Consider the following 23,644-nt stretch of genomic DNA (forward strand, 5'->3'; position numbering starts at 1 on the left):
ATTCATTCAGAAATCAACTTAAAATGTGTTCAAAAATGTTCAAAAACCAACAGCGAAGCATTTCAAAATCATATGAATAATCGATAGACAAACGTGCGCTGGATGCTAGGCGCTTTGTGAAACAAGTTTTTTTCCTCAAGGATATGAATATGGCACCCCCCTTATCCCGGTAGCATCTAGCTGGTTGCTGCGACTGCTTGCACAGCCAACAGCCACATTCCTGTAGCCAGAAGCGGGAGAATCTACTACTCAAATGTGAATCAACTGCGCATGCGCAAGAGCCAGCGCGTAGCTGCTAAAACAAATTGAATGTAAACAGTTGCGACTTCACGCTCATTCGAGGCAATTTGTTGTTATGAAGTCTTCCTAAAGCCTTTGACACATTTTCAATTGGCAGACGCTTGCATGAGCATTGTGTGTCGTTGTTGTATATGGCGCATTTCCTCTGCAATTTTAGTTATTTTCGTTTTTTCCTCTCGTTTATGTATTATTGCTGAAGTATTACTCTGAAGTAACGGGATACAGTAATATCCTTTGTTAGAGTATTGGTTCTTACCAGTCAAAATTACAAAAATTTAACTGAAAACTAAAACAATGAAAAATTCCCGGAATTCTAAAAATATCCTGGGTTTTTCCCAGTTTTCTCCTGAATGAAAAAATTCCCGGGTTTTTCCCGGATCTCTCAGGTCGTATACACCCTGTATATATTTCATGGATGTTGGTCTGCATTTTTCAGATACAGAACATTCACGACTGTCGTGCGAGCCAATACTGAGGGTGCACCCAACCTAGGTCTTCCCTGTGAGCGTTTTACCTGCAGACCACCAATTTTGGGTGATGTCGCACTACTTATAGACAGGCATAAGAGAAACTGTTATTTTGTAAAGCACATTATGCTTTGGAAATTGTTTAGGTTGGATTCTACTGTTTTTGAAGGAAAATGTTTCTGGTCAGAAATTTAGAAAAATACATGGACACTATTATTCTCAAGCCATGTGGAGACCCTTGTTTAATGTATGAGCACCGTATTGCTAATTATATTAAATTATATGAAACTTACAATGGTTATAATGAAACCTATGATGGATAACGGGGCAGCTTATAACTTAAATTTTCATTATCTCTTCAATTAATTAGTTTCAGGTAATTCCAAGTATTTTAGGAAAGTGGGACTGCCAGACTTCCTGTTGGTATGGGTCACCTTTCTTCAATATGCTGATTAGCTCGGAGGATTGTGTATGTGAGAAACTCTTGTACTGACATTAATTATATTTTCAAATTATGACTGTTCTAATGAAAACTAATTACATCAATGTAAACAGAATAACCAAAACAATATCCTAGGCAAGAAATTCACATGAAATTAAATCTAAATAAGATCTAGACAGATTCATGTAGGTGTCACATGCCAACAGATAAATGTATTGAAAATAAGATATTGGTTATTTATTAGTAGAAAAAAGTTAATGCATGGGAAGAATCCACAATGCTATGTCACAACTTTAGAAAACGAATACACTGATTTAACGTTATTTTATGATAATAAAGGTTATTTATTCCATTTTCTGCATTTTGTACATTCATTCAAATAACAATCACAAGAACAGTGGCACAAAACAATCCTAGAATTTTACGTAAATTTCAAAAATATTAAAGTAACAGGACAGACATATGTACAAGTAACAACATAAAGGAAACTGGGAGATTTTCATCACAGATAACTGTATCATCCAAAATATAATTATTTTGCAGCATAATTTAAATTCAGACTAGGCCAGAAAAACAGGACAAGACTCTCCCCACCCAATTAAACTTAGGTGAGTCAAATCTTTAGCTCTGTATGGGGACGTACCTGTGTGAGATCAGATGTCTCTTTGGACGGTCAACTAGTTCCACTTTAAGAACAGTCTCACAGAACTGATTCACACATTGTGAAAAGAGGAGGAGACAGGGTCGTATAAATAGCTTAACTGTCCTGAAAAGTTGGATTAATCATTTTTACTTTAATTTGGCACAGCATCATTTACATGTTAGCAGAGTTTGTTGTATTTTAAGAACTTGTCATTTTTGTGCATGGTTTATTGTAAGTATGCTATCAGTGAAAAATTTTTGTTGTCAAACAAAGAGATGCCTGAAAACAATACAAGCATCACAATGTATACATTTTGCATGGCTATATGATAACTCAGTGAGAGGTTAAAGAACAAAAGCCATTACAAAAAACTTCCATTTTAATATTCTAAAATATTCTTGGTCAGTTTCACAGACAAGAAGCACAAAAGCCGTTAACATTAAAACAGTAGAGATGGAAAGAAAAACACCCTAAACAAAGGAATGATAAAAACTTATGTCATTTGGGAGATGTGAAACTGTGCAAACAGTGAAATAGGTGGTTAGTTGCTTTATCTTAAACAAGTCATGAATTATTATTTATTTTAGATTTTTGTTATCTTTTGGTATCTGAAAATTGACATATAATACTAGAGGAAATTCTGGCACAGGTGCTACAAAGAGATTATAAACGCAGCACCATATTTGATCAGGTACAATTTAAAGTAAAGTTGTTAGAATTATTTGTTATATGTACAAATGATATTTGTTCTTACTCAACATTCCAAATATCAACAACAAACAGACAATGATGTTAGTGCATTTCCATCAATATCCAAATCAGTAGTAAAAATTTTATCATCATACTGACAAATCCTGTTCCTCACAATAGTCAAGTAACCTTGCTATTGTTAAATTTAAACTGTAAAATAAATTCACAGTGATACGTAGTTTGAGGACTTCCTGCTACTTTCTTTACACCAAGTAATGAAGAGTCATTTGTAACTTTAACAGCTACAAATATGTGCACTAAATACATAGCAAAATAGTCAAATTTATTACAGAGTTACACAATGGATGGCAAGTTCATCTGGACTGCAGCAGCACCAAATCCTCAATACTATCAGCACATGTAAAGAAACTTCACAATGACATTCATAGTACTGGTTATATGAAAAAGATGAATATTTCATATGAATTCGTGTATGTATACAGTATTCAAAGCCAAAATATTTTTTGCCAGTAAAAGGAATTTTACAACAGACATGCTTCTTCTCATGTGTTTTGTTACCTGTGTGCTTAATAAAGCTATAATCACACCAAAAATAAGAAAGTAAAGCACCTTGAAGTTTTCAAAATTGAATTAACAGGACCTTCTGTTCCAAAAAAATTTCAATATTGAATCATTTTGATTGAAGATCTATTACAGAAATGTTAAAATTAACTTCACTGCAAAATAAACACAGTCTTACAGCGTCAACCATCGAAAGTGGAAGTAAACTGTCTACTGCAATGTGTAGTTTCACACAGACGATTAGACATCACACTAAAGCAACTGCCGCTCTGTCACAAGGAAACCCAACAGTTTCTGTATTTTGCTGACACAAAGAAATACAACTGTGTATTTTTGTTACAAATCTCTTAGATGGTATCGAAGTTTACCATGGAAACACAGGGGTTCTGTTAGTCCAAGGATAGTGAAATAAATTATTTTCACAAGATAACATGGTTGAATTCTTATTTACAATTTTGAGAACCCTCAGTTATTGAAATTACTGAATACGGACTTATCACCAATCAGGAATATTATTGTATTATCCTTACGTGTGCATCAATGCAGTAAAACAAAAATACTATAATAAGGCTCTGAAAACAATGAAACACATGATAACATAATCTCTAGAGGAATCTGGTAATATCACTACCATGATCACCACATGAACTAGATATTTTTCAGTCCAATTTCCACGGGTATGGGTTACCCTAATAAATTTAAATAATCACCAATATTCTAATCCACCTCCCACCGGGAAATAAACGACCACCAGCAGACTCCTTTAAAAATGGGGAAAAGGGTACATGCTTGAGCTGCACATGTCTAACAACCGAACTTATGTGATCCCTATTCTGCACTTCATTATATTCCTTGCAGTACACTGAGTTCGCTCACAGTAATCTGATTACCCCATGTTCAATGAGCCTGTATACGACTTATGGAAATAAAACAGATCGGATAGCAAGATAAAATACAATAATACAATACACTAAAATCCTGCTTCCAATAATAAAATTCTTCACAAAATATGTTCTTTAATATTTCTGGAAGTTTCACATCTTCATATGTAATTACAAAAGCTTTCAAAGCTCAGCACTTTATCATCAGCATGGTTGTAGCATGGACAGAAAATTTGGCACCTCATATTCAAATTCTAAGTGTAAGAGGTACAATATAGAAATTACACATTTTCACCACTAATGCATTGCTTTCATAAAAACATATAAACTGGTGGCCCAACTTATCAGCACTTGAACTATCTCCAATACAAATGATCCACAAATACTATCATAGCCACATGGCGTAGTGTGTGACAGTTTTAATATTATTCATAATATTAAAACTATGTCACACTACTGTACTGAGTACACAATATTTAATTCCTAAAACATGTACACCTACTTTGTTTTCTCTTAAAAAAATAATAAATAAACAAGAAAACATTATTTAACAGGAATGAATTACAGGATGGACATCAAAGCATTACTTTTTAATGAAATGGAAAAAGTTACATTTCCATACAAGATAGTACTAAAACATCAGTATTATTACAAATTTCTGCCACTCATTCTCATTGGTGTTTTTAGTACATAAACATTTTAATCTTTCTAGAAAATACCCACAGTAACCGAAAAATCTTGTTTTCCTCTGTCAGTCTAAAATTTGTCTTCAATAAGATGTCATTCTGTGTTCCAAAGATGTCAAACTGTAATTCAGATATTTCAAGGTAACTTCGCCATCACTATTATATACTGTAGTCTGTCCTAAAATTAATATTTTGTTTATGCATCACAACACATTTTGATACTATTCCATGATTCTAAGACAATTCTGCCTCTGATATAATACATAACAACTCTAAAATATCCTGCCATTAATTTCAAAGATAGATGCACTTAACATTTTAAAAATAACTTTCCAAAGAATATACAATCTGCACTACTGAAGGCAACAGTTAATGATGTTAGAGCAACAAATTTTCCACTAAATATAGGTGAGGAATCCATTTTCACATAGAGAAACAATGAATAATGGCAATGAAGTATCACAACACAGATTACCAACACTTTCAAGTTAAATGTTTACTTCATTAAATACATAAACAATGTACTAAATCTAAGTAAACAGAAAAGGCATAGACAAACAAGAGAACTGTCCAGAAGTAAACTATAACCAATAAAGGTGGCTAAAATATGTATATACCACCAAATGGAGTGAAGTTGACGACTGGGCTGAAGTTGGCCGTAGAAGCTCAAAAAACATTTTATATTAAATTAACTCCACATTGGTGACTAAAATTCTTGTACTTTAGTTATTATATTTACTGTTCATGTCAATGGCTAGATGTACAGTATTGCAAATTTCTATCTGAATACTAATCTTTTCAGAAGCACTGACTTTTTTAACTTTTTTACTGAGCTGAAACTTTTATTTGTGTTACTGGCATAAAACGACTTGTGTGCCTAGATCTTCTGTATACCATGCATTGGTCCTTCACAATGACAATGAGAGCAATAACAAAAGGTAATCTATTTTTGTTACCTATTTATACACATAATAAAACTTTGCAAATTCTTGGTGAAATCAGGATGGACTTGACTGTCTTTTCTCAAGCAGTTCTTTTAAGAACAAACATTCGTGAATGCATCAAGAATGTATCATAATGAACACAGCAACAATGTGACACAGTGGATGCACCAACAAATGTCTTTTAACAGTCTAGTGGTGGAGTGAGGAAGTCATTCTTGCAAATATCTGTATGTTAACTTATGAATTTGTTATACAGATTGCAGTTCTGTTTGTGCCTAATACTGTTTGTTGCCTCATACTGTTAAGATTGTAAGACTTATCAGTGTGAAAATACTGCATGTGTATAATAATGAATAGGGTGAACTGAAGAAATACAGTCTGGATGTTTTAGAACTGTGTTCCACTGAAATTTTAAATGGAAAAATAAGCATTAACAAGGTTGTCCAAGGCTATAAAATTCCCATAGGAACCCATAAACACAATTCACAGTCATCATCATAAAACACACGCTGGTCAGACAGCTTTTAGTGCTAAAGAAGAAGAGTGTGTGTTTCTCCGAAATTTCATAAAGCAAATTTGTGGCCCCTTTTTTGTCCTTAAACTTTCTTTGTACATTACTCTGGAGTTAGTATTAACTTTAATTATTATGGCAAATTTATTTTTCAATTACTGATACAGTTTCAGAGCAATCAAAGCCAGCCTAGAGTCATAAACAACCCACAATTATTGCATAACAGATAATCAGGTTTTTTTAATTTTACGATCTGTTAGAGCAAAAAGGAGTAAAGACCAAAACTTTTATTACTAGAGCTCAATACCCAAACTCTGAAAGACAACCTATTATATTAATTTTATTAGTTTCTGAAATATTTTAAATTTAAAACCAAAACCCATCAACTTCAGCCCATTTGATGGTAACAGCTCCCAGCACACTGACAGAAAGAAAGCAGTTTTATACTAGATCATGTTTGTGCATATTCCATACAAAGTCCCAGTTCTTAAAATCCTTCCCTCCACATTTCACAGCAATAAGGTATTCAACACTTTGAAAACTAACAAGCCTTTTAATTTTTACATATTTCTGTCAGTCTGCTGTAGCCCGATTAAAACACACACATTCAAAATTTACTCGAATCTTGCAAAACATTAATTCACCACCGTTATTTACAGGGCAACATCTGTAATGGCAAGACATACAGATAGGTCATTTTCTAGAATCACACTTAAAACTCATTAAAACACAAGATGTAACGATATTTTACAAAGGATGAGTTGTTTATTTTAAAATTATTATAGCATATCACATAATATAATATACATTTTTATGAGCAGTTAATCAGTTTTAAATTAGAATAACCTGTGCTATTACTTTGTCATCTTTAATATCAACTTTATCACTTGTAGAAATAAATATTCTGCCAGAAGGTACTTAACATTCATAAACATTTTAAAATACAGCAAATAATCAGCACCTTACATATTTTGTTTCACATGGCAAGCTTCCTTCTCTGTTAACGTCTGATTGCATTCTCACTGAAACAGAGAAATACCATTTCAAAACTATACACTAACCAAAAAAATATTTTCTCCAGAGATCTATTAGAACTGACCTACACATTTCAAGTTTCTGTAAGAAGAAGGACTAGTAACAACATTTTCCACTAACATTCTATCAGGCAAGCAATAAACAGTGTCAAACGACAGCTTTTGATGTGACCAGCAATGTGGCTACAAAAATAAGAGTTGGTGGGTGCATGGGGAGAGCAGTCTGCTGTGAGTTGTGGAGCTGCAAAGTTACTAACAAGCAGACTGGACTCACTGGATATTAAGACTACTAAGTACAGCACTTAAACTATTACTTATGTGCAAAAACAAATACGTAAGAAGTGTCATACAATGAAATATTTGTAGTTTATCTGAATTATCATTCATACAATGGGCTGTTTTGATGCTTTGAAATACAAGTAGTTGAATTTGTGAAGTGTTACTACTGACTGGAGAAAGATATTAAGTATGTAGTCTTATGTTAAAACATGTTGACCCAATAAATAGGTAAATGTTTTCAATTAGAGTTAAGGGAGCCTGGCCAGAAACAAAAGAATATAATGTTATGTGAAAATCGTTCTGATATCTTTGACAGCAGACCTCTTCTACTGCAAACTCTTTGCTTTCATATTTTGAGAGGTGGTAGTATGAACCAAAACAAGAAAAAATATCCAGTAAACAGGGGCTCAGAAGTGCATACCTTAGGAGCTAAGAGCACTCATTCCTCTTTGCTACTGTGAAACATGTCACATATACTGAGCATGTATTCATAGTTATTAAGGTATGCATTTGGAGCCCATGTTTATTTTTTCCTTGATTTGGTCCACATTAACACCTCCCAAAATATGGAAAGCAAAGAGCTTGAAGTAGAAGAGGTCCACAGTCAGAGGCATCAGAATGATCTTCACTTGTAACTTTCAGCTCAGGTTTCCACGCCAGAGTCCCATACCTCATATTAATACATTTTCCTTCTCCATCATCCCTGATAGTTTGTATCATCATCATGGAATCATCCTGTATTAGCAGAAGTTGGAATTTAGGCTCTTGAAGGCATGTGCAGGGCAGCTGCTCGGTCAGTAGAGGAGGAATTGGGAAGGTTCAACAGCATTCCAGATATGTTTTCACGAAATAAATGAGGAAGCAAGAAAACAATGCACTGAGAAGACAGTGGCTAAAGAAGTAGCAGGAAAGAAGAGAAATTGGATAGAAGAGAGGGCAAAATGGTGAAAGAGGACAGTTAGGGGAGTAAGAAGATCCTCTAGGGAATGGTTGAGGATATGAAGAGACACAGGATGGAAAAGTCATGATAATCAATAAAGAGGTCAACAAGTTGAATCTATGAAGCACACAAGAATTTAGAAAAAATAATATAAAAGCTGAAAAAACTGACAAATAAGTATTAGAGAATAATCATTGAGTATGGAAGTATTACAAGGTAGGAGAGTGGGAAAGAAACTGGTCTGAAGTTGTCAGAAGATGGTAAGGAAAAAACATAGTGACCAGATTAAAAAATACTAAAAGAAAAGAATAGAACAACGAATCAAATGATGAATTTAAATTGGCAGGTAGTCGTTAGTTGGCCCATCAGAAAAGAAAAAAAATTAAGGCGAGTGAGAATGTGGAGGAAATGAAATATGGAAGAGAAAAATGAGAAGCTGTGGAATGTAGAGGATGCAGAGATGGACCTAACCTAGACTGAAGTATCAGAAGCGATTAAGACCATAAAAGGAAGAAAAGCAGCAGGATTGTATGAAATAAGTGTGGAGATGGTGAGAACAGCTGGCATTGTTCGAGTGAATTGGCTCTATCAGGTCATGTGACAGTATGGAAAGAAAGGAGAACACCTGAAGAATGGAAAATGGGAATCATAGGGCCAGTTGCAGGAAACTGTGTCAGAATTAGCGGGCAAGGAGGACTGAGAAAGAACAAGATGGGTTTAGACCAGAAAGTTCAACAGTGGTCTGATTTTTACTGTAATGTGGCTTCAAGAGAGACACTAAAAATATGGAAAGGATTTAGTAGCTGCATTCCTGGACACTGAGAAAGTGTATGATAGAGTGAAAAAAGTAACATCTTGGAGACTCTTCAAAAAAAAAAAAAAGGGGGGGGGGAGGGGAGATTGGAAAGTTGACTACAAGAAGAATAAAAAGAAGAATAAACGAAATGAATCAAGGAAGTGTGAGTTGTGTAAAAGTAGGAGGAGAGATGACAGAGGGCTGAAGCAAGGGAGTGCACTATTCTCTGTACTTTTCATCACCATTATGGGTGAGGTGACAAGTGCAGATTGAAGAGGAAATGAAAATACGAAAGCAATGGTGTTTGCAGATAATTTAATGGTGTGAGGATTGGAAAATGAATGGGAAGAACTGGTGGGATTGTATGGATTGAAGTTTAATGCAAAGAAGTATGAAGTGATGGTGACATTGAAGAATAAGAGGAGAGTAGCAATGGATACAAGTATTAGAGTGCAGGTACTAAAGAAAGTGGAATGTTTCAAGTACCCTTGGGAGTGTAATAGAAGGTTATGGAAGGAATGATACAGCAGTGAAAGGGGAAGGCAAGCACATGGATTCCTGCACAGTGTTAAGGAACCTGATCTAGAGAAAAGATGTACCACCAAAATAGACGCCAATGTTATACCTAGCGTATAACGCTCCAATATTTATGTATCCATCAAAATTGTGAGTAATGAAGAAAAGGCAGGAGAGCAGGAAACAAGTTTGCGAGCCAAATTTTAAAGAAGTAGAATATGACTAATTAGAATGGGCAGAATAAGGACTGATTGGCTGGTTGCTTGATTTGGGGGAGGGGACCAAACAGCAAGGTCATCAGTCCCATCTGATTAGGGAAGGATGGAGAAGGAAGTTAGCTGTACTCTTTCAAAGGAACCATCCCAGCATTTTCCTGAAGCGGTTTAGGGAACTCATGGAAAACCTACATCAGGATGGTGGGACACGGGTTTGAACCGTCGTCGTCCTGAATGTGAGGCCAGTGTGCTAACCCCTGTGCTACCCTGCTCAGTAGAACAAGGAATGAGACAGTGAATAGTGAAAGAGAAGCCTGTGCACAAGACAATAGAATAGGAGGCAAGAGACCTAAACAATATGACACACTGATGGATCATTGGGGTGAAGGAATGTGTGGTGAAGAGAGGAGCAGGCTAGGACAAAGTGAAGGGAGAAACTTGGTGGCAGGACAGGAAAAGATGGAGACGCTTATGTTTTAAACAGACTAGCCAGGGGCTGCAAACTGTAAAAGATTATGATTAGTACATGATACAGTAATTCTGTTCACATCATTGCATTTGTTCTGTTATACAAGTTGTTCTACTCACAACTTTCCTTTCACCTTCTACTTATTAAAAGACAGCTTCAATATAGAGTGCTTACATAGTGTCAACATGATCTGTGAATTTGGTTGTGCAACTTTTTAAAGTAGCGGCACATATTTGTTTCATTAAAAAAGCACAATGGTACACAGTGTCTAAATGAAGTGTTTTGAGTAGTTACTCACAACTGTAGATGCATCCAAAACTGTAAAAAGGATTCAAATGTGACCATAATTCTCAATATGATCCATGTGTATTATGTACCAAAACAGTAACCACAGATGAAAATACAGCACCAAGAGAGTGTGCAATGTGATGTTGAACAATTGAGAAACTTATCTGCATACAATGTATCAAGTCAATTGGCTATTATAAAGTTGGATTTATAGTTTGCATACATATGACGTAGCTTTTATGAAGCTGCTTATACAGTTTTCCTTTAAACTTGCTTACTGTATGTAACTCTGTTTTCATTACTTGCATACACTGCATAAGGATATCAGAAGAATACACAAACTATGACAAGGCTTTGCGTGAGATGGTGCTGCGTTTATTAAATGCTGATGAAAGTAAATGTGAAAAAAATAAGTTTATCAGCAATTTTTCCCATCACACAAGATGGGTATCTCTCAGCACAAGTTATAAGTAATCTGCCATTGTTCCCCACTTTTGTCCAGCATAGTGCCAAGTTGGCTAGAGCTCGAGATACACAGAAGTTGTCTTGTGGTGTCTGTTATGTATGCCCCTTAGCTATTGCACATTTCCTAATATTACCCTGAACAAAGATTGCACAAATGAAACTTTCTACACACATTTATCAATCACCTTCATGAATTTGTGTCATAGCTTGTGGACACACTGCACATTTTTGCAAGAGGCAGTTCTTTGATAACTGTGGTTTTATTATCAATTCCGGACTCAGAGATGGTGGCAATGCCCACGGCCAAACCAGATAAATGAAGTAGCAATCACATAAAAATAGAAAATAGCACTTACACATGGAAGAAAGGAAGTAGTATCAAAACAACAGCGACAGAAGCTCACACCGTAGCTACATATGCAACAAAAGATTTCTCTAAGTTTTCCGGACTGAAATTTCAGATTTCCCAGAACTAATTTTTGTTGTATGTCAGATCAAGTTTTATTTTTCTATTTTTCAGGGGTCAAGCTGAAATTTTGGGTTGCCATATCACTTGTTGGTAATTACTACAAATTCAGCTAGGCTTTAGAGTTTTATCATAAATTCCGTAACATAACATTTTGCTGCTTCTGGAAATTTCTTCATTACCACTCTTTGTCACCGTTCCGTATCACTGTGCAACAACTTCAAGTATATGAGAAATCCTCGCAGGAACACGCTTCAAGTAGTTGGCAATGGAATGGAATGTCAACAGTCATCGTTAACAAGAACACATCATGTTTTAAACAGTTTATTATTATTATTATTATTACTATTATTATTATTTTAGATTATTCCCATTTTGAACTTGAATTCCTTTATGATGATTGTTTATGTTTTTTTCTGAGCCCAAATTTTCTTCATGTGTTCACTGTGTTGTTTCTTTCGCTTCACTGTCCATTTGCATCCTGGTCTCTTCTGTGTTGTGGTGTCAAATTTATGTTTTTTGATGATGTTCCTGAATTCAGTTCCATTTTCTGCATCATTTACTGTTATGTGTGCTTGTCTTGAGGTCCTCTTCAACTTTTTTTATGCATTTTGTTTTTCCCCTGCCTGAGTTGACGACTTTAAGAATTCGCTTTGAAATTCTGTTTTCATTCATCCTGCGGATATGTCCATAGAACTGCATTCTTCTTTTCCTTATTGTATCCATAATCATGTCTGTGTATTTATATAATTCTGATGTTGGTCTCTTCTTCCAGATTCCTTGCTCTTGTATCGGGCCAAAAATTTTCCTGAGAATTTTTTTTCTTGTTTTACTATTTCTTTAATTTTAGTTTGCCCACTTATTTGTGTTGTTTCATATGCATACAGTGCCTCCGGAAGTACGACAGTGTTGTAGTGCCTCAATTTTGCGTTAATGGATATGGACTTTTTGTTATAATAGTTCCATGTGAGTTTATATGCTTTCTGTAGGTTTTTGTTCTTTCCTCATTGGCCTTTAGGTTGATCCCTGATGGCTGGGTGATTTCTCCCAGGTACTTAAAATGTGGTACTTGTACGATTTTCCCATGGGTTGTCACAATAGGCAATTTGTCTTGTGGCACTCTTTCTATGTACTGGGTTTTTTCATATGAAATTTGCAGGCCAGTTCTTTGTGCAATTTCATGTAACTTCTCTATGGCATTAGTGGCTTTTTTTCTATTATTTGTGAGGATTGCAAGGTCATCTGCAAAAGCTAACCACTTCACATTGAATCTATTATCTTTTCTAATGCCAATTTGGATTCCTTTGACTTCTTTTTCCCATGTCCTGATAATTTTTTCAAGAATGATATTAAAGAGTAATGGTGAAAGTCCGTCACCTTGTCGCACTCCAGTTTGGATTTCAAATGGTTCAGAGATACCCCCCACAAATTTGACCTTGGAGACTGTGTCAGTTAATGTTTGCCGAATGATTGCTCTTGTCTTTCTGTCAATGCTGAATTCTTCCAGCGTGTTGCAGAGTGCTACTCTGTCTATTGAGTTGTAGGCCTTTTTAAAATCTACAAAAGTGATCACTGTGTTTCGGGTGTTTCTCATCTGGAGAATCATTTTCAGATTCCAGATCTGTTCTATGCAGGATCGTCCCTTGGGAAAACCAGCCTGGTATTCTCCTATTTGCGGGTCAGCTTGTTGTTCTAATCTATTCATGAGAACTTTTGGTTCAAATGGCTCTGAGCACTATGGGACTCAACTGCTGAGGTCATTAGTCCCCTAGAACTTAGAACTAGTTAAACCTAACTAACCTAAGGACATCACAAACATCCATGCCCGAGGCAGGATTCGAACCTGCGACCGTAGCGGTCTTGCGGTTCCAGACTGCAGCGCCTTTAACCGCACGGCCACTTCGGCCGGCTGAGAACTTTTGATAGGATTTTATATGTGACCGGCACGAGTGAGATACCCCTGTAATTATTTGGTTCAAGTTTTGTCCCCTTTCTTGTGGAGTGGATGGATGAACGCGCATTTCCATTCAGAAGGGATCTGTTGTGTTTCCCAAATGTTTCATATGATTTTGTGGATTTTTCCTGTTAATCTTTCATCATTTAACTTCCATAGTTCTGCAATAATTGCATCTTCTCCTGGGGCTCTATTGTTTTTCAGTGTCTTGATAATTTCTGCTATTTCGTTGATGGTTGGTGGTTTAGCGTCAGGATTTGGTGTAGATGTCTGGTAGTGAATATCCTCTGTAGGTCTTTTGCAGTTGAGAAGTTTGTTGAAAAAGCCTGCGAGGATTTGGCAGTTATTCTTTGTGTTAGTTTCTAGTGAACCATCCGGTTTCTTGAAGCAAAGATTGGGTGGCTGGTATCCTGCAATATGTTCTTTAAACATCTTATAAAAATTCCTGGTGTTGTTCTTCTTAAAGTCATGTTCTATCTCATCTAGTCGCCGTTTATCATAATTTCTTTTTTACCTCCGAATTGTTTTCGATGTTTGTTTTCAGATTACTAGAAATTGTTGCCATTTTTCTGATGTTTTGTGACTATTGAAGTTTTTCCAGGCATTGGTCCTTTCTTCTATTGCTTGGTCACATATTATATTCCACCACTTGTGTTTTCTCCTTCTCAGGGGTTGACCCAATTTCATCGCGGATTTGAGGTCGTCCACAAGTTCTGTCCAGTTTGTGGTGTTTCTCTGACTGATTTCCTGTAAGCTGTTTTCCTTCTTGAGTTTTATGTATTCGGGGTCTGGTCTCAGCACTTTGTTTAGTTTTGGCTTTTTTCTATTAGGTTGTAATCTGGTCTTTACTTGTAGAAGATGGTGGTCTGATTCAAAAAATCCTCTTCTCGTTTTCACATTCAGAATTTCTGTTGTGTTACTCTTGGAGATGGCCACATGGTCTATCTGGAATTCACCCAACATTGTATTGGGCGACTTCCAAGTATACAGTTTCTTGTTGGGTTTTTTAAATTGTGTTGACATAATTACGAGGCCAAAAAGTTTATCAATTTTTCCACATTCTTGTTAGTTCTCTTGTGAACTGTATGGATTCCGGTGATTTTCCTGTATTTTTTCTCTTTGCCTAATTGTGCGTTAAAGTCGACTAACAAGATTATTACATGGTGTTTGGCAATTTTGTTTGTCGTCTCCTCAAGGTCATTCCAGAAGTCATCCACTTTTTGGGGGTTCTTCTTGTTATAATTATTTGTGGGTGCGTGTGCGTTGATCAAGGTATATGCTTTGTTGGCCGATTTGATGGAGAGTATTGATATACATTCTGAGGCAGACTGGAAGTCAATGACAGAGTCACTGGTAGATTTGTGGACTACAAATGCTGTACCAAACTGTTTGAGACCTTTCTCATTAGTTTTAATTGCTGGTTTTCCTTTGTAGATCCTGTAGTTGTCTGTGTCAAAATGGTTTTCGTCCGTAAATTGTGTTTCCTAGATTGCAAGGATTTTGATCTGGAATTTTTGCAGCACGTCTCTAAGTTGTTTGATCTTGCCCAGTTTGAAGAGAGTATTAGTATTAAGTGTACCGATGAACTGTCTTTGTTTTGTGTGTAATAATCTGGATGTCGTCTGGTTCTCAACCCTTAGGTGGAACATGATGCTCCTGGTCCCCCGGAATCCGATGACCACGTAAACCCAGCCTTGCGACTGGTGCCTGGGGTAGTGGATTCATTCCTTGTGTTATCATCATGTTTGGTTTTCAAGTTGAAAACTAACTTGGTGGTGGTCCTTCCGAGGAAAGATTATTATTATTATTATTATTATTATTATTTCTCTCCTTTCTCAGACGTTATGTCTGGTTAAAAATGGAAAGTGACGCGGACCTTGATCAAGCGTGACTTCCTTTTAACTGTACGGTATATGTTACATTGCATTTAGGAACTTTCGGGTAACTGAACATGTATCAATAATTACAGATTTCTGTAGTTGTATATATAAGTTTGGATGTAGCTGTATTGCATTGATGTACTGGTGGATATTGTGTGGTATGACTCCTGTAGTTGATAGTATAATTGGTATAATGTCAACTTTATCCTGATGCCACATGTCCTCGACTTCCTCAGCCAGTTGGATGTATTTTTCAATTTTTTCTCCTGTTTTCTTCTGTATATTTATTGTATTGGGTATGGATATTTCAATTAGTTGTGTTAATTTCTTCTTTTTATTGGTGAGTATGATGTCAGGTTTGTTATGTGGTGTTGTTTTATCTGTTATAATGGTTCTGTTCCAGTATAATTTGTATTCATCATTCTCCAGTACATTTTGTGGTGCATACTTGTATGTGGGAACGTGTTGTTTTATAAGTTTATGTTGTAAGGCAAGCTGTTGATGTATTATTTTTGCTACATTGTCATGCCTTCTGGGGTATTCTGTATTTGCTAGTATTGTACATCCACTTGTGATGTGATCTACTGTTTCTATTTGTTGTTTGCAAAGTCTGCATTTATCTGTTGTGGTATTGGGATCTTTAATAATATGCTTGCTGTAATATCTGGTGTTTATTGTTTGATCCTGTATTGCAATCATGAATCCTTCCGTCTCACTGTATATATTGCCTTTTCTTAGCCATGTGTTGGATGCATCTTGATCGATGTGTGGCTGTGTTAGATGATATGGGTGCTTGCCATGTAGTGTTTTCTTTTTCCAATTTACTTTCTTCGTATCTGTTGATGTTATGTGATCTAAAGGGTTGTAGAGGCAGTTATGAAATTGTAGTGGTGTAGCCGATGTATTTATATGAGTGATTGCTTTGTGTATTTTGCTAGTTTCTGCTCGTTCTATAAAGAATTTTCTTAAATTGTCTACCTGTCCATAATGTAGGTTTTTTATATCGATAAATCCCCTTCCTCCTTCCTTTCTGTTTAATGTGAATCTTTCTGTTGCTGAATGTATGTTCAAATGGTTCAAATGGCTCTGAGCACTATGGGACTCAACTGCTGTGGTTATAAGTCCCCTAGAACTTAGAACTACTTAAACCTAACTAACCTAAGGACATCACACACATCCATGCCCGAGGCAGGATTCGAACCTGCGACCGTAGCAGTCGCACGGTTCCGGACTGCGCGCCTAGAACCGCGAGACCACCGCGGCCGGCGCTGAATGTATGTGATGTATTCTATATTTGTGGCATTGTGATCGTGAAAGTGTATTGAGTGCTTCTAGGTCTGTGTTACTCCATTTCACTACTCCAAATGAGTAGGTCAATATTGGTATAGCATAAGTATTTATAGCTTTTGTCTTGTTTCTTGCTGTCAATTCTGTTTTCAGTATTTTTGTTGGTCTTTGTCTATATTTTTCTTTTGGTTCTTCTTTAATATTTGTATTATCTATTCCTATTTTTTGTCTGTATCCTAGATATTTATAGGCATCTGTTTTTTCCATCGCTTCTATGCAGTCGCTGTGGTTATCCAATATGTAATCTTCTTGTTTAGTGTGTTTTCCCTTGACTATGCTATTTTTCTTACATTTGTCTGTTCCAAAAGCCGTATTTATTATTATTATTATTATTATTATTTAGTTTAGTAACCCCCTCACCAATGTGCAAATAGAAAAAGAGAGATCCAAGAAGGCCACTTCTGATGGGACCACTGAAAATTTTGCTGGCCAGTCATATTAATTTCCATAGCAGCCAAATATGAGGCTGCCTAGTGGTCGAATCTTCCTTGGTTGCTGAAACCCATCTCGCTTCTACCAGTGGACAGCTGCTTTGACAGTTCATTATGTGTGTGTAGTACTATGAACTAGCATTGTGTGGTTTCCACCACTGCTAGGTTTAACAGAAGTCTGATTAGAATCCAACTTAATAAACTAGTGCACAATGTACTAGCAGTACTTGGACTTTGCAGGAACTCTCTCATATTAATTCTATTTTAGTTTACATCAAGTTCCACAAAGAACTATAACTGTTTGTTTTAATGGAATATTAGATAATTTTTTGTTGCAGAAGTTTATTTGTATTGATTAAATTTTGTGGTTCTAAAGTGATGATTACAATAGTTAGCTTGAAGCATTGTAACAAAGCAAGGTGGGACTATCATACCTGCTCTCATACTCTTATACCTCTCCTAAAATTAATATAATTTTTTCCTTTTATGATTTCATTTTGTTAAAAGCACATACAGAATACTTACAGCAAATAGCTAACATTTCATTCATGCTTTATTTCATTAAAATTTATTACTCACTGGATAGTTTTCAGACTGTGGAGAATAACAGCACATTTGACTTTTGGGCAAACATGTTCTTTAAAGGTATATCCATGACTTGCAGGCGAAGATGAAATTTTCATTGAGAATATAGCTGTTTATTTATAATCAAAACAATTCACTTAAGAGCTCACATTCTCCTCTTTCCAACATCATTTTACTTTTTCCAAAAACTTGGTATGTCAATGGGTTTTCATATTCAAACATTTTATGGTCTGGAAATTTCTGATCTTAAATAGTGATCATTTCCTAAATTCAGCACCATGCATTAGTAGCCCATATTTTTCTGATTCCAAAAATGCCAACCATCACTAGAACAACTTGTTACACATTAATTGTATTTGCAGTTGTGAATACAAACAACAATCAGCTGTTTAAGGAAATAATGACAATGAAAACCTGTGCCAGACCGGTACTTGAACCCAGATTTCCCACTTTCCTTAACTGCTTTGGCTATTCATGCATGACCCAGGAATTCTACATCATTCTTCTTACCAACACATGCAATGCGTTATCATAAATAACTTGTTATAAATTGTTGAAGGTGTACAGCAACCAGGCACTTTAGGTTACTTTATTGCCCATTTTGAATTTTTCACAATATATTTGTTTTCATATTTTGTAAATCAAAACATGGTGCACATTATAAATTCATTTTGTGGCCAAAAGAAAGTATTTTACAGTGCAATCAACATAAGTGATTGTGAAATTATCTTTGAGATTATATTTCGTTAGAAGAAAACTGCAAAAACAAATGCGCCAGAAGGACATTTCACAGGAAACCTATGTATCATCTGTTTTGATGAAAGCATGAAAGCCGTCTGATGATGAATCATGAAAAATTCTGAACTGGTAACGCTAGTTTCTTAGTAACCTAAAACCAATTTGTGGCTGGTTGCTGTATATCATCAACAATTTATTTCATACAGAAACCATGGACTCTAACCATGTCTTTACTTGACAAGATTACAATATCTTTTTACTTTATTAACTATTCAACTTGACTTTTTGGTGGGCTTTGTCATCCCCAAGTACATAAATTATCCACACAAAACAGAACCTATAATTGTAGTCTCTGGCTGATGAGGCCACACTGCAAGCAGCTGTATGTAGTAGAAGACACAGCTGGGTGGTGGGGGTAAGGAGGCGACTGGGAAGGGGAGGGGTTGGTTAGCAGGATAGGAGTGGGGACAGTAAAGTGATGCTTGTGGGAGCATACAGAGATGAGGGGTACAGAGGGTAGGTCAGGGCAGCTACATCTACATCTACATGACTACTCTGCAATTCACATTTAAGTGTTTGGCAGGGGGTTCATCGAACCACAATCATACTATCTCTCTACCATTCCACTCCCGAACAGCGCGCGGGAAAAACGAACACCTAAACCTTTCTGTTCGAGCTCTGATTTCTCTTATTTTATTTAGATGATCATTCCTACCTATGTAGGTTGGGCTCAACAAAATATTTTCGCATTCAGAAGAGAAAGTTGGTGACTGAAATTTCGTAAATAGATCTCGCCGCGACGAAAAACGTCTTTGCTGTAATGACTTCCATCCAATTCGCGTATCATATCTGCCACACTCTCTCCCCTACTACGTGATAATACAAAACGAGCTGCCCTTTTTTGCACCCTTTCGATGTCCTCCGTCAATCCCACCTTCTAAGAATCCCACACCACGCAGCAATATTCTAACAGAGGACGAACGAGTGTAGTGTAAGCTGTCTCTTTAGTACACTTGTTGCATCTTCTAAGTGTCCTGCCAATGAAACGCAACCTTTGGCTCGCTTTCCCCACAATATTATCTATGTGGTCTTTCCAACTGAAGTTGTTCGTAATTTTAACACCCAGGTACTTAGTTGAATTGACAGTCAGAATTGTACTATTTATCTAGTAAGCAAATTCCAACGGATTTCTTTTGGAACTCATGTGGATCACCTCACACTTTTCGTTATTTAGCGTCAACTGCCACCTGCCACACCATACAGCAATCTTTTCTAAATCGCTTTGCAACTGATACTGGTCTTCGGATGACCTTACTAGATGGTAAATTACAGCATCATCTGCAAACAACCAAAGAGAACTGCTCAGATTGTCACCCAGGTCATTTACATAGATCAGGAACAGCAGAGGTCCCAGGACGCTTCCCTGGGGAACACCTGATATCACTTCAGTTTTACTCGATGATTTGCCGTCTATTACTACGAACTGCGACCTTCCTGACAGGAAATCACGAATCCAGTCGCACAACTAAGACGATACCCCATAGGCCCGCAGCTTGATTAGAAGTCACTTGTGAGGAACGGTGTCAAAAGCTTTCCGGAAATCTAGAAATACGGAATCAACTTGAGGTCCCCTGTCGATAGCGGCCATTACTTCGTGCGAATAAAGAGCTAGCTGCGTTGCACAAGAACGATGTTTTCTGAAACCATGCTGATTACGTATCAATAGATCGTTCCCTTCGAGGTGATTCATAATGTTTGAATACAGTATATGCTCCAAAACCCTACTGCAAACCGACATCAATGATATAGTTCTGTAGTTCGATGGATTACTCCTACTAGACTTCTTAAACACTGATGCGACCTGCGCAATTTTCCAATCTGTAGGTACAGATCTATCGGTGAGCAAGCGGTTGTATATGATTGCTAAATAGGGAGCTATGGTATCGCGTAATCTGAAAGGAACCTAATCGGTATGCAATCTGGACCTGAAGACTTGCCCGTATCAAGCGATTTGAGTTGCTTCGCAACCCCTAAGGTACCTACTTCTAACAAGGGAACCTCCCCATCGCACCCCCCTCAGATTTAGTTATAAGTTGGCACAGTTGATAGGCCTGGAAAAACTGAACAGAGATCAATCGAGACAACAGGAAGAACATGTGTGGAACTATGAAAAAATAAGCAAAATATACAAACTGAGTATCCATCTGTAACACATGCAACATCAAGGACAATGCGATAAGGAGCGCTGTGGTCTTGTGGTTAGCGTGAGCAGCTGCGGAACGGGAGGTCCCTGGTTCAAGTCTTCCCTCGAGTGAAAAGTTTAATTTTTTATTTTCAGTTTATGTGACAAACTCTTATGTTTTCATCACTTTTTTGGGAGTGATTATCACATCCACAAGAAAACCTAAATTGGGCAAGGTAGAAGAATCTTTTTACCTATCCTCCAAGTGTACAAGTTAGGTGGGTCGACAACATATTCCTGTCATGTGACGTACATGCTGTCACCAGTGTCGTATAGAATATATCAGACGTGTTTTCCTGCGGAGGAATCGGTTGACCTATGACCATGCGATCAAATGTTTTCGGTTCCCATTGGATAGGCACGTCCTTTCGTCTACTAATCGCACGGTTTTGCGGTGCGGTCGCAAAACACAGACACCAAACTTATTACAGTGAACAGAGACGTCAATGAACGAACAGACAGATCATAACTTTGCGAAAATAAAGGAAGTAAATTTCTCACTCGAGGGGAGATTTGAACCAAGGACCTCTCGTTGCGCAGCTGCTCACGCTAACCATGGGACCACGGCGCTCGTATGGTTACACTGTCCTTGATATTGCCTATCTTGCTCATGGACTACTCAGTTTGTATATTTTGCTTATTTTTTCACAGTTCCACACAACTTCTTCCTGTTTTCTCTATTGATCTGTGTTCAGTTTTTCAAGGCCTATCCACTGTGCCAACTTACAATTAAATCTGAGGGGGGTGCGATGGGGAGGTTCCCTTGTAAGAAACTCATGCTAGCAGCTGTTCATGTTTCAAATTCTGGAATATTCCATTCGTCTTCCCTGGTGAAGGAATTTCAGAAAACTGCGTTCAATAACTCCGCTTTAGTGGCACAGTCGTCGGTAGCAGTACCATCGGCACTACGCAGCAAAGGTATTGACTGCGTCTTGCCGCTTGTGTACTTTACATACGACCAGAATTTCTTAGGATTTTCTACCAAATTTCGAGACAATGTTTCGTTGTGGAACCTATTAAAGGCATCTCGCATTGAAGTCCGTGCCAAATTTCGCACGTCTGTAAATTTTAGCCAATCTTCGGGATTTCGCGTTCTTCTGAACTTCGCATGCTTTCTCCGTTGCCTCTGCAACAGAGTTCGGACCTGTTTTGTGTACCACGGGGGATCAGTTCCATCTCTTACCAATTTATGAGGTATGAATCTCTCAATTGCTGTTGCTACTACATCTCTGAATTTGAGCCACATCTCGTCTACATTTGCATAGTCAGTTAGGAAGGAATGGAGATTGTCTCTTAGAAAGGCTTCTAGTGACACTTTATCCACTTTTTTAAATAAAATTATTTTGCGTTTGTTTCTGGTGGATTTGGAAGAAACGGTATTGAGCCTAGCTACAACGACCTTGTGATCACTAATCCCTGTATCAGTCATGATGCTCTCTATCAGCTCTGGATTGTTTGTGGCTAAGAGGTCAAGTGTGTTTTCGCAACCATTTACAATTCGTGTGGGTTCGTGGACTAACTGCTCGAAATAATTTTCGGACAAAGCATTTAGGACAATCTCGGAAGACGTTTTCTGCCTACCACCGGTTTTGAACAAGTATTTTTGCCAACATATCGAGGGAAGGTTGAAGTCCCCACCAACTATAACCGTATGAGTGCGGTATTTATTTGTTACGAGACTCAAATTTTCTCTGAACTGTTCAGCAACTATATCATCGGAGTCTGGGGGTCGGTAGAAGGAGCCAATTATTAACTTAGTTCGGCTGTTAAGTATAACCTCCACCCATACCAATTCACACGGAGTATCTACTTCGACTTCACTACAAGATAAACCACTACTGACAGACACAAACACTCCACCACCAATTCTGCCTAATCTATCTTTCCTGAACACCGTCTGAGACTTCGCAAAAATTTCTGCAGAACTTATTCCAGGCTTTAGCCAGCTTTCTGTACCTATAACGATTTCAGCTTCTGTGCTTTCTATTAGCGCTTGAAGCTCAGGGACTTTCCCAGCACAACTACAACAATTTACAACTACAATTCCGACTGTTCCTTGATCCAAGCACGTCCTGTATTTGCCATGCACCCTTTGAGATTGCAGCCCACCCCGTACTTTCCCGAGGCCTTCTAACCTAAAAAACCGCCCAGTCCACGCCACACAGCCTCCGCTACCCGTGTAGCCGCCAGCTGAGTGTAGTGAACTCCTGACCAATTCAGCGGAACCCGAAACCCCACCACCCTATGGCGCAAGTCAAGGAATCTGCAGCCAACACGGTCGCAAAACCGTCTGAGCCTCTGATTCAGACCCTCCACCCAGCTCTGCACCAAAGGTCCGCAGTCGGTTCTGTCAACGATGCTGCAGATGGTGAGCTCTGCCTTCATCTAGTAAGCAAGACCGGCAGCCTTCACCAAATCAGATAGCCGCTGGAATCCAGAGAGAATTTCCTCAGAACCAAAGCGACACACGTCATTAGTGCCGACATGTGCCACCAACTGCAGCTGGCTGCACCCTGTGCTCTTCATGGCATTCGGAAGGACCCTTTCCACACCAGGAATGACTCCACCTGGAATGCACACGGAGTGCACACTGGATTTCTTCCCCTCCTTAGCCGCCATGCCCCTAAGGGGCCTCATTATGCGCCTAACATTGGAGCTCCCAACTACCAATAAGCCCACCCTCTGTGATTGCCCAGACCTTGAAGGCTGAGAATCATCCTCTGAAACAGGGCAGGCAGCTGCATCTGGCTCAGCCAGAGATAGTGCCTGAAACCTGTTTGTCAGACGCACCGGGAAGGCTTTCTGATCAGCCTCCGGGGACGTCTTCCACTGCCTGCCACGCCTTGGAACGAC

The 23,644-nt window shown here is 37.6% G+C and overlaps 1 protein-coding gene across 2 annotated transcripts in view; it reads right to left on the reverse strand.

Moving 5' to 3' along the window:
• Window positions 1-1,554: 1,554 nt before the first annotated feature.
• Window positions 1,555-23,644, reverse strand: part of LOC126198669 (FHIP family protein AGAP011705-like) — a 214,754-nt gene continuing 192,664 nt past the window's right edge. For both annotated transcript variants that reach the window (XM_049935157.1, XM_049935158.1), the window contains exon 13: window positions 1,555-7,168. In XM_049935157.1, coding sequence (XP_049791114.1) covers window positions 7,166-7,168 — 3 coding nt within the window. In that variant the 3' untranslated portion in view covers window positions 1,555-7,165. The remainder of the gene's footprint in view (window positions 7,169-23,644) is intronic.

This window comes from Schistocerca nitens, chromosome 8 (genome assembly GCF_023898315.1).
Source record: "Schistocerca nitens isolate TAMUIC-IGC-003100 chromosome 8, iqSchNite1.1, whole genome shotgun sequence".
NCBI lineage: Eukaryota > Metazoa > Arthropoda > Insecta > Orthoptera > Acrididae > Schistocerca > Schistocerca nitens.